The following is a 10,984-nucleotide window of genomic DNA, read 5'->3' on the forward strand; positions in this document are numbered from 1 at the left end:
CCAGTACAGTATTCTTGCTTGGAGAATTCCATGGACAGAGAAACCTGGTGAGTACTGTCCATAGGGTCACAAAGAGTCGGACGTGACTGAGTGACTAACATTTTGCGTTGCCATATAGGACATAAAGAATAACCAATTGAAATCCCAACAATATCCATGGCAGTACCATCATAAAAAAACCAAACCCCTGTAAATAGGTATTTGCAAAATTTCTGTCTGGGGCTCCATCATTAATGATGGCTACTCTTTTAACTACCTGCTGGTTTTCTCACTGTCTGCCACTGGTTAGAAGAGGAGAACAAAATATAGGTTTGGCAAAAAAACATATAGGGGATGGTGAGTTGAAGAATAATCAGAACTCCAGGAGAGATGCAGAACTAGACACCTTCGGGGAGGTTGCAGTAGCTTTTATGTTTGCAACAGATGAGCTCTGTCCTCTTCTCAAAACTTAAGAAGTTGATGTCCTCACAGTTGGCCTTACACGACAGTTTTGAGTAATAATACATACTCCGCCCTGAGGAGGTGAAAGAAACGGAATACAACCAGGATGACTCTGTTCTCTCCTACCATATTCCTAGGAATCACCTCTCTTCAGACCTTCACTGACTTTTCTCTAGACCCTAGTGAGCTAAAAGACACAGTCTATTAATTACTGACCCAGAGAATGGATTTTATTTTCTAACTTAGAGGGGACATTCACCTCTCCTTCACTCAATACTGTCTTACAGAAAAGTCCATCTTTGCAGGACCATCCCATCCTTACCCATCCGACTCACCCATGTGTTCTAATGACAAAAGGAAGTGACTGCCTCTAAGTGGGGGAAAGGTGGCTTCTAAGTTACTCTATGTCCAACTCTACCTTTCTTGGTAAGGAAGTAAATGTTTTCAACAGCACATGTCTGTCTGTACTTCAAGGTGCAGGACCTCATGGATTCATAGCATATCCCGAGATGATATTTTTTACATTTGTAACACATCATTGAAGGCTCTGCCAGACACAGAAAAAGGTGCTTATAGGATGCAGTTTTATGGTGAAGGTTCTCCAGGCTGGGGGGCTTCCCAACAGGAACTTAACCACTGCCTAGTGCTTCCCAGCTTTTCTTGGGACCCTGACTCCTTTGATAATCTTGTGAAAGCAAACTTGTACAGACATAAATCAAACACTGAATGTGATTTCAAGTGGTCAGAGTTCCCCTAAAAATTTATCTCTGGTCCCCAAGTAATGAGCCCCTTATCTAGCCTGATGATTTTGTTCAGTAATGGAGAAAAGGAAGCAAAGACAGGGATTTTTAGCTTCCCAACTTCACGAAATGGACTAAATTGGTAAGATCAAACTCCTAGGATTTTACAGTAAGAGTGGGTTACAGCTTTCTCAAAAGAGAGAGGTCACCTCTAAAGGTGGTCACACCTAAATATTTGTCACCAATAACCTTTTTACCGAGGACTTTAGACTAGCCATGGTCGTACCTGTCACATGTTCATGAAATTCACCTGTGAAAAGAGAAGTTTTTTCTTATCACAGCTGCATATACATCTGCCAAAGCCCCAAGAGCCAATTCTGGAAATTTCTCCTCCCCTAGCACCTTCCTTTCTCTTAACCAACAACCAGCCCACCCTTTGCCTCCAGGACTTACCCTTACTCATGCAGACTAGAATGACAATGCGCAGCAGAAAGAGAACAAACATCCTGGGACTTTGGTCATGTGCAGTTGCCTGTGGAAGGTACTGGCTGATCTCCATCCATGTTCTGTCCTTGGGCTATTCTTCTAAATCATATAAGCATATAATCATAAAATTTCAGTGACAGCAGTATCTCAGTGTTCCCAGAAAGAAGCAAAGCACCAACTGCAGCCCACTGACCATAAACCATCTATTTTACAATTCTCCTCTATAGCTAAGCCTTGTGTTCTGCTAGGAAAGACAAGTCTCTTTGCCACATTTTAACCTTTTAAGACAGGGTTTGGATACTTTCATTCCTTTTAACTCTTTTTGATAATCTCAGAATAATCAGATTTCGCATTGTCTCACTTAGACTGAGGCGTGTGCTTCCGTCATATCCAACTCTTTGCGGCCCTGTGGACTGTAGCCCACCAGGCTCCTCTGTCCACTGGAATCTCCAGGCAAGAATACTGGAGTGGGTTGCTGTGCCCTCCTCCAGGGGATCTTCCGGACATAGGGATCGAACCCCGCCTCTCTTTTGTCTCCTGCATTGGCAGTCGGGTTCTTTACCACTAGCACCACTTGGGAAGCCCTAGACTGAGGCACCAGGAATTAAATTCAGGATTTCAGGTATTGTCTGAATGTGAGGGAAACACTGAAGTGTCCCTGCTGTGGTGTAGGAAAGGGAAGTTTCAGGAGAAGGAGAGATGTGCCTACTTTGCCTTCAGGTGTTATCAATTAATTGATGTCTTTTTAAAAAGTAAATATTTTCTACACACATACCAAATGCCAGTATTATCAAAAGAGAAGATACCAAGCAAATCAGGCCACTAATCTGCAGCATCACGAAGGTTAGAGGCTAGTGAAGGTGAACACAAGTACATCAGCCACAGTTGGCTTGGAGGCCTAGATAAAGGACATTCAAATTTAACTGTATGACCAGGGAAGATGTCCCTGAAGAAAGGGTACTTGTGCAGGACTCTGAAAGCTAGTGATGCGCCATTAATAGCTAGAATAAGTGAATAGGGTTGTGGTCGCTGTTGCTCAGTCACTAGTCTTGTCTGACTCTATGACGCCATGAACTACAGCACACCAGGCCTCCCTTCACTATCTCCCAGAGTTTTCTCAAACTCCTGTCCATTGAATCAATGATACCATATACCCATCTCATTCTCTGCCGCCCTCTTCTCCTCCTGCCCTCAATCTTTCCCACCATCAGGGTCTTTTCCAATGAGTCAACTCTTTGTATCGAGTGGGCAAAGTATGAGAGCTTCAGCTTCAGAATCAGTCCTTCCAATGAATATTCAGGGTGGATTGCCTTTAGGATTGACTGATTTGATCTCCTAGCAGTCCAAGGGACTCTCAAGAGTCTTCTCCAACACCACAATAGGGTGGTGAACAAGGACAGGCACCCAAAGGTACAGCAAAGTGCAGAGATATCAAGCAACCTGCCACATGGGGATGAGAGCTGCTCATGTGGTTCTAGAGACACGGGTGAGCAAAAAACTCAGAGAGATGCATTTTGCTGGAGGTGATGGCAGGTAAGTAGGGAGAGGGGCTGCAGGGGACGATGCTCGGTGCTTGCTACTGAGATTACTTAGTCCCAGACACATAAAGTGGGATTTCTTGCTCACTATTACAATTGCAAGATGTCAATGAAAAGCATCATTTTCCCCAGGACTGGAAAAGACATCAAAGTACCCACTCTTCTGTACGGATATTGAATTCTAGAAAGGACGTCTCCCTTTATCCCAGGCTCAAATTTGGTACACATGTGGGTTCAGATTCTGGTTCCGCTGCTTGCCAATGTTGTGACTCTGGGTATGTTACCAACACTGAGAATGAATTTTCACCATAAGATTGGTGTTAGTAGTATATTCAAGTCTGCGTGAAGGCCTTGGAAACTATCAAACATGAATCCCTTGTACAGGGCTTAAAACTTCAGGAGCAGCCTGGGTCCTTTTGCTAGGGTAGGTGTCAGAAACTTCAGTCAAAAGGAGCCACGTATGGGAAAGGGCACCTGGCCAGGAAAGGTGGTGATGGAGTGGCTGTAGCTGTGGTTTTGGCATTCAAGGGTCAAGAGCCTGGCTGTGAAGATGATAATTGGGAGCATCATGTCATATGTTGTTTCATCAAGGCTTCCCTTGGGCTTTGGGTGTTGGAAAAGATGGAAAGACTGACAGCTTCTTCTGGAATGAACTTTGAAGACACCATCAGTTTCAGAACAAATTGTTTAATTTGCTTTGGGTGGGTTAGCAGCTGGGAACTAACTGAGTTCTGATTCATTGAAGACTGCATGAGACCTGGGTCTGTTCTCACAGCTCGAGCTCACCCATGTGCTGATGACGCCCAGTTTTATATCTCTACCTCTGACCTCTATTTTGAGTTCCAGATTCACATCCACAAATATCCATTCTACTTTAGAAGGCCCACAGATACCACAGTACATTGTTTCCAAGAGAAAATTTGATGGGTCAGGGATGAGAAGTAAGATCAGAGAACCTAGTGCGTGGGCGGCATTACAAAATTCTACAGTCCTAACTGGAAATAGGGAAGAGGTTCAAAACTCAGTGGGGCTTTCAGAAAATACCTGCCAGAGGGCACCTTAAAGGCAGTAGCATAGAAACTGGGCAAACCCTCTGTGGTTTAACCTAGAATTTCTTCTTCTTTTGCTTAGATTCTAGAGTCACTCTCTTTAAAGATAAGGAGGAAACAGGTGGCTCATAAAGGCTCAGAAACTTGCCTTCTTGACTAGCCTTTGGAAAGTCCTGAAAAATGCTATCCCAGTTTCTAACATCTTCTTCTGAAAGATGGAAGACAGAAAACTGGATTCATAGACTTCACAAAGTTGATTTCGATTCTAGAATCAATTATTTTCAAAGGAACAGACTGTCATGTTAAAGGCCTATGGCTCTCTTCTTAGGCAGATGGACCCAACACTGTGCTCACATAAAAGGAACATCATAAATTTCATGGCACTTTGAGCTAAGGCTTGATTTCACCCAATCGTTATCTGTCATCTAAAAATGTCCTACTTCAGACATTTTGAAGAACATACTGTTCCTACAGCTAAAGAACATGTCATTAAATGAGTCCACGATAGACGATTCCTATTATCTCTAGCCAAAGTACCGTAAGTTCACTGATGGGTCAGTGAAATGTCAGACTGACAGTGCCTGAACCAGTCATAGTTTTCCAGTAGTTTACCCATGGAGAACCTTACCTGAGTTAATTTTTGTAGAGACAGATCCCTAAAGCATGTGGGCCAAACTGGCCAGATACACAATATAAATTCGCAAAAGATCAATCTATGTGATAATCCTAGGGACGATTTCACAGCCCTACAAAGTAAATATCTCCTGGCCTTGGAAAACAGGTTTCTGGTAAAATGAAAGAGTTCTGGGCTGAGAATCAGAAGTTCTAATTGGAAGACCCAGCTTTGTCATGGATGATCCCTTCTTTTTACCTCTTTCTCTCTTCTTTTGCTCACCCATAGGGCAGGGAGCTAGGTGAGCTTTTTTTGATCTTATTTGTTGCGCTGCTCTCATACATGAAACGGTGCTTGGCCTATAAAAGTGCTCAATGAATACTAGTTGAATGTATGAACAAACCTCCAAGAGGCATTCAATCAACATGGTTAAAGGTATGGCTTCTGAAACTAGAAGATCTTGCTCTGAATACTGGCACTATAAGTCACTAGAAATGTGATCTTGGGAAAGATACTGGACCTCACCAGGCCTTAGCTTCCTCCCCTGTGAAATTAGGATAAGAATAATAACTGCATTAATAGGAATTACTATGATGAATTATATATATATGATGAATTTATATATATATATATACCAAAAAAACCCAAAGTTAACTTCATGTAAATGCCAACATTTTTTACTACCATCCTCTGTAATGGGTGGGGAAAGCAACAAACTGCGGCACCCAGAGATGACTGTGTGGGACGGGTTCCCCTCAGGCATGAATAGTCCCTGCCCTGTGAAGAGCAAGAGTTCCTCTTGTAGCCTACAGGCCTGTGCGTGCCACCCCTGGCTTCTTTTCTTCCTGTGCAAGGTACTTCTCTGTCAAGATGGACAGATGCTTCTTGCTGCTTTTATTCCTCCTCTGCTGCAGTGTGGGTGAGTCAAGAGACTTAAGGAGCGGGCTCCAGAGCCAGGATCGAGGGGGCTCCCTGGGACACCCCGTACGTGTGGGTGGTGTCCAGGCTGGGCTGAGTCTTGACTAGATTTATATGGGAGGGGAAGCCAGCCTTTAGAGTGCTCCCTGGGCCTCCGCGTCAACTTGTCTGACCTTTGTAACATTCTACCGCTCCCCACCAAGGGCTCAAGCCACTATGGCTGCCCCTTCGTAGGGCTCCCCTACCACTCCGTCCCTACCATTCCCCATAATCAAAACTCTGAGCAAGGTCTCCCTCAGTACATCCTTCCCATATATAAATCTGTGCCCTGTTTGCTGAGGGAGCTGGTCAGTCTACAGTGAATAATTTCATAGTTGGTTTTAGTGACATCAAGGTTTTTGATACCCTTACCAGTGATTTTTATATTCAAACAAGTGATTGCAGGAAAGAAAATACTGGATGCACTGGGATCAGACATGATAAAAAATAATTCAGTCACTGTCTTAAATTCTCTGGTTGCTCATCTGAGAAATGGGGAAATACCTAGTTACAAGGTTCTTGTGAGAATTAAATCAGATAACAAAGAAAGAGAACATGGCCCAAACAAGATGCTCAAGAAATGATACTTTCTCAGTTAGGTGTATTAAGGAGCATTTTTTAAAGCTAAACTTTATTTTGATCAGTTCCCCCCACAGTACCACATAAAGTGGCACTGAGTATAGTATATAATTCAGGAGGCTTTCACATAGATTCAGTTTGAAGTTCAAAACAGACTATATCACCTAACCATATCTATGTGATGAATGTCAGAAATCCCATCAGAGTAATGGGTCAAACACTTTAAAGCACTCAGCTTCATTATCCCACTCTGTCTACACTGCTGCCAAGTAAGCCAGGTGAGCATTAACAGAATCATCTTTAAGCCAGAAAATGCATGCCATAGAGGCTAAATCTTTGTTCAAAGTTATCAGGTTAAAGGGGCTTCCCTGGTGGCAAAGATGGTAAAGAATCTGCCTTCAGTTCAATCCCTGGGTTGGGAAGATCCCCTGGAAAAGGGAATGGCTACCCACTCCAGTTTTCTTGCCTGGAGAATTTCATGGACAGACGAACCTGGAGAGCTACAGTCCATGGGGTCACAAAAGAGTCAGACACTTCGCTTTCACCAGGTTAAAAGGGCTAAGTTGGGGGTCAGAATCCTTTTACCCTCACAATGACATTTTTCTGGATGCGGAGCTGGTGAGGGCTCAAACTGCTTGCCACCTCATCCCAGCCACCCCCTGCACTGTACCCCCAGCCCACTCCCAGGTCTAGACAGGTCTAGTCTCTTCTAAGTCTCTGCCGCCCCTGGCCTTACACCAGCTCTGCGCTCTCCTGCAGTGACGCCACTGAGATGCATAACGTGCCACCTCCGTACACAGACAGATCGCTGTAGAAGAGGCTTCGGCATCTGTGTTGCTCAGAATCATGAGACATGCATGATCTTAAAGATCTACCAGGGTAAGTCAGAGGGTCCTGGGAGGTGCTGTGAAATTCCTGGAAAATTCTTAGGAGAGTACGCCAGCAAATTTCTATCTCAGGCTAAGGTCAATTCAAGAGAGGAACCAAAGTGCCACATACCCGTGGGCACGGGGCCCCTGTGCGTGCAGACTGGAGAGGACTTGGGGAAACGAGCCAGGAGGAAGAAACATCAGTACAGAGGGTTGAGGTTTTCCAGGGAACTTAGGTCAATAACTCCTGCAGGAGACCCATGATGTCTTCATCTCCCTGCCTGAGTCCCCTTGGGAAGTATAAGATGGGAAGCCAACCCCAAACCTACCCCTAATGCCCTATTAAATCTTTATGGACAGGACTAGTGCCACGTGTGACTTGTCTTTAAAGAACTTAGATCACTGGCTGATTTTTCTATGATTCCTTCTTATTATAGATGGCACCCTCCAGTTATCGTATCTGGTGTGTCAGAGATTCTGCAGAGATCTGACATACAAGTTCCAGGATCGAACTTACGTTCACAAATGCTGCAACTACAATTACTGTAACTTCAAAACGCTAAAATATTTCTACTCCTGAGTTCTCCCTGTAAAATGTTACCGACACGTCTCTGCCTTCACAGTTGGCCTGCCCTGGCTTTTCTGCCCTGTCTGTTCCGGAGGGACCCCACCCCTCTCTGTAATTCAGTGTTATCCTTGCTGTTGCCTCGAACTTGGTTTCTACCTCAGTCAGAGGATTACTATTCTGAACAACAGATTTCTCCCATTACAAGGACTGGCATTTCTGTACTTCAAGAAGCTTACCCTCAGACGCACAGTAGAAAATTTTAAGATAAGACCATTCTAGATCCTGGTGGATTATCTTAGCTAGTGGAGGTGGACTAGAAATTCTTCAGCTGAAAATTCACAAAAGTTTTTGTCTGAAACTCACATTTATCAAGATTATAGTTAACCAGAAATAGCAAAAAAGCAAATGCTGGACACTTGAGATTTTCCTCTGTGGACAAAAATCATTGTCCCCAGTGGACAGTGTCCACCTCACACTCAGTCATGATTTTCTTGGCATTTACGAAGTGTCTCTATATACAATGCTAGTAGTGAACAGTAAATCAAGGACTTCTTGCCTCTGTGGCATTCACAGCTCACATACAGCCACTTCTAGGCCTGGCAAGATGTGTGTTCAAGATACATCACAACTCTCATTTCTTCCGCTTCCTCTTCCAGTTTTTCTCAACTCCTTTCCTCTTTTGCCACCCACTTCCACTCTGATTCACCATTGCTATACAAATTCTCCTTCCTCTGAATACCCAAGTCACTTTATAGGTACTTCTCTTCCTCACAAAAAAAGAATCATTTCTGTTTGTCTGATTTGCCCTAGAATGTTATAAATCACAGCAAGAACACATGCCTATCTTACTCATCTCTAACTGCCTTTAGCTGGCCAATTAGACTTCATTGGGTTTAAAAGAGCTGCCAGTAAAGCTGATGGACTTTTTCTTGTCCATTTGTTTATCATGGCTTTTTGGTTTTTTTCTTATTTTGTTGAGTGTACTGAGAATGGTAACCACTACTCCCTACCAGACATGAACATTCACTCCAGTGCCAACATACCATGTGTCTTCCTCAAGGAAATTATGAAAAGGACATTTCTGATTTATGGGACCCTCCAGTATTCAAATATATTAACTGATAACAATTTTTTTTTGATGGGATTCTTCCAAAACTCATTACTTACTTCAATATTCAAAATTAAAACTATTATTACATCAAAGCCTTACAAAATAGGCTTGGAAGTTTAGAAAGGGTAATCTGGCCCAACACTTGAAAATATCTGAAGGCAGACATTTTCCCAGTTTTAATGATGTCAGGAATAATTATATAAGTTTTGTTGCTCTCAGATTTATCTATGCAATATAAAATTTCCCTTCGATTGTGCATCTAACAGCTTTAGCCCCTACTGATTATTATTAGCGAGATCCGTCATTCATCATGAGATGGATAAGAATCTTCTTTTTGTAATATTTATTTTTAACTGATTGATGATTGCTTTACAATATTAGCTTAATTTCTGTCACACATCAACATGAATTAACCATAGGTATACATATGTCCCCTCCCTCTTGAGTCTCCCTCCCACTTCTGGCAATTATCTTCTTAACTGAAGTATAATTCATGTACAATAAAATGCACATATTTTAAGTATAGAGTTTGATGTGATTTGATAAGCAGATAAACCTATATAACCACCATCCCAATTAAAACATAGAACATTTTCATCATTCCTGTCAGTTTCTGTAAGTAACAATCTACTCCCAAAAGTATTATTCTAACTTCCATCACCATAGAACTAATTTTATCTGTTCTTGAACTTATTATAAAGAAAATTATACAGAAAGTACTGTCTTGAGTCTAGTTTCGATCACCCACCATAGTGTTTTTAAGACTCGTGTGTTTCACTTATACCAAAGCTTTGCTCTTTTTCTCCCATTGTGTCCATACGCTGGGCTCCCCTGTGGCTCAGACAGTAAAGAATCCACCTGCAGCGTGGGAGACCCGGGTTCTATCTCTGGGTTGGGACGACCTGGAAGAGGGCATGGCAACTCACTCCAGTGTTCTTGCCTGGAGAATACCCATGGACCAAGCAGCCTGGCGGGCTATCATCTAAGGAGTCGCAGAGTTGGAAACAACTGAGTGCCTAAGCACAGCGTAACACACACACACGACAATTCATTAAATCGATTCTCTTATTGATGGGCATGAGTTGTTTTCAGCTTTGGGCTATTGTAAGTAAATCTGCTGAGAACATTCTCATATGAGCCGTTTTTAAATTTTTATCATGTAAGAATTTTGACAGTCACACACACTCATCTCTCTTGGGTGGGTAATTAAAAGTAAAATGTATGAGGCACAGGGTAGGCATATCCATAACTTAAAAAGAAACCCCGAAACAGTTTACCAAAGGGGTGACACTAATATAGAGCCCTACCAGTACTGTGTGAGAATTCCACTTACTCCAGGTAAGGAAATGATTCATTCATGTTTCCTGTCAATAGTTTCTAGGATTAAATTAACATTTTGATTACCCATTTGGAATTTATCCTTGTAAGAAATTGATCCAAGTGACTATATTTCCATGTGACCAGCCAATTAACCCAAAAATATTTATTTAAAAGTTGGTGTTTTTCTCAACTAATTTGATATGCTTCTTTCCATTAGCACTTAACACTCTGGGTTCTCAGTTAAATTTTTCTACACATTACCTCTACCTCATAGTATACACAAAAAGCAAATTCAAACTTTTTGGATTATAGGTCTAAAGTGAAAAGTAAAACAATAAAACTTCCAGAAGAAAGCATAGCATGTATTAATAACTTTGAAATATGCTAAAGTTTACTTAAACATCACCTAAACAGCAAAACCATTTTTAAGAATTGATAAGTTAGATTTCATTAAAATGCACAATGTTGGTTCATCAAAATGTATCATTAAGAGAGTGAAAAGAGAAGTTAAAGACTTGGATAAGATATTTGCAATACTGATTCCTATATAGAATTTGTGTAAAGAACACAAAAAATCTTATAGCCTTCCTAGATTAAAAAAGAAAAAATAAGCTAAGGGAATTCATCACGACTAGATCTGACTTGCAAGAAATACAGAAAGGAGTTAGTTAATACAAGGTGAAATAAAAATATGCTAATTAAAGACATGAAGA

At 41.9% G+C, this 10,984-nt stretch overlaps 2 protein-coding genes across 2 annotated transcripts; one reads left to right on the forward strand and one right to left on the reverse strand.

Moving 5' to 3' along the window:
- Positions 1 to 377: 377 nt before the first annotated feature.
- PATE2 (prostate and testis expressed 2) lies at positions 378 to 1,686 on the reverse strand. The gene is made up of 3 exons (XM_065937056.1): positions 1,635 to 1,686; positions 860 to 988; positions 378 to 514 (listed from the first exon to the last, which is right to left on the reverse strand). The coding sequence occupies exons 1-3, from the start codon at positions 1,684 to 1,686 to the stop codon at positions 378 to 380; spliced, it is 318 nt and encodes a 105-aa protein (XP_065793128.1).
- Positions 1,687 to 5,292: 3,606 nt separating this feature from the next.
- Positions 5,293 to 7,852, forward strand: PATE3 (prostate and testis expressed 3). Its single transcript, XM_065937057.1, has 3 exons — positions 5,293 to 5,302; positions 7,163 to 7,282; positions 7,710 to 7,852. The coding sequence occupies exons 1-3, from the start codon at positions 5,293 to 5,295 to the stop codon at positions 7,850 to 7,852; spliced, it is 273 nt and encodes a 90-aa protein (XP_065793129.1).
- Positions 7,853 to 10,984: the final 3,132 nt, after the last annotated feature.

Source organism: Muntiacus reevesi, chromosome 5 (assembly GCF_963930625.1).
Source record: "Muntiacus reevesi chromosome 5, mMunRee1.1, whole genome shotgun sequence".
Taxonomy (NCBI): domain Eukaryota; kingdom Metazoa; phylum Chordata; class Mammalia; order Artiodactyla; family Cervidae; genus Muntiacus; species Muntiacus reevesi.

What these genes read in the sequence shown, in the direction of transcription:
- PATE2 (XM_065937056.1), bottom strand. Translation starts at nt 1,686, where the DNA reads ATGTTTGTTCTCTTTCTGCTGCGCATTGTCATTCTAGTCTGCATGAGT. An exon ending in TCTAGTCTGCATGAGTAAGG is followed by an intron (nt 989 to 1,634) that starts GTAAGTCCTGGA and finishes TGTGTCTGGCAG; the next exon opens with AGCCTTCAATGATGTGTTAC. An exon ending in TTACTTCCTTACCAAGAAAG is followed by an intron (nt 515 to 859) that starts GTAGAGTTGGAC and finishes TCACCTCCTCAG; the next exon opens with GGCGGAGTATGTATTATTAC.
- PATE3 (XM_065937057.1), top strand. An exon ending in GATCTTAAAGATCTACCAGG is followed by an intron (nt 7,283 to 7,709) that starts GTAAGTCAGAGG and finishes TTCTTATTATAG; the next exon opens with ATGGCACCCTCCAGTTATCG.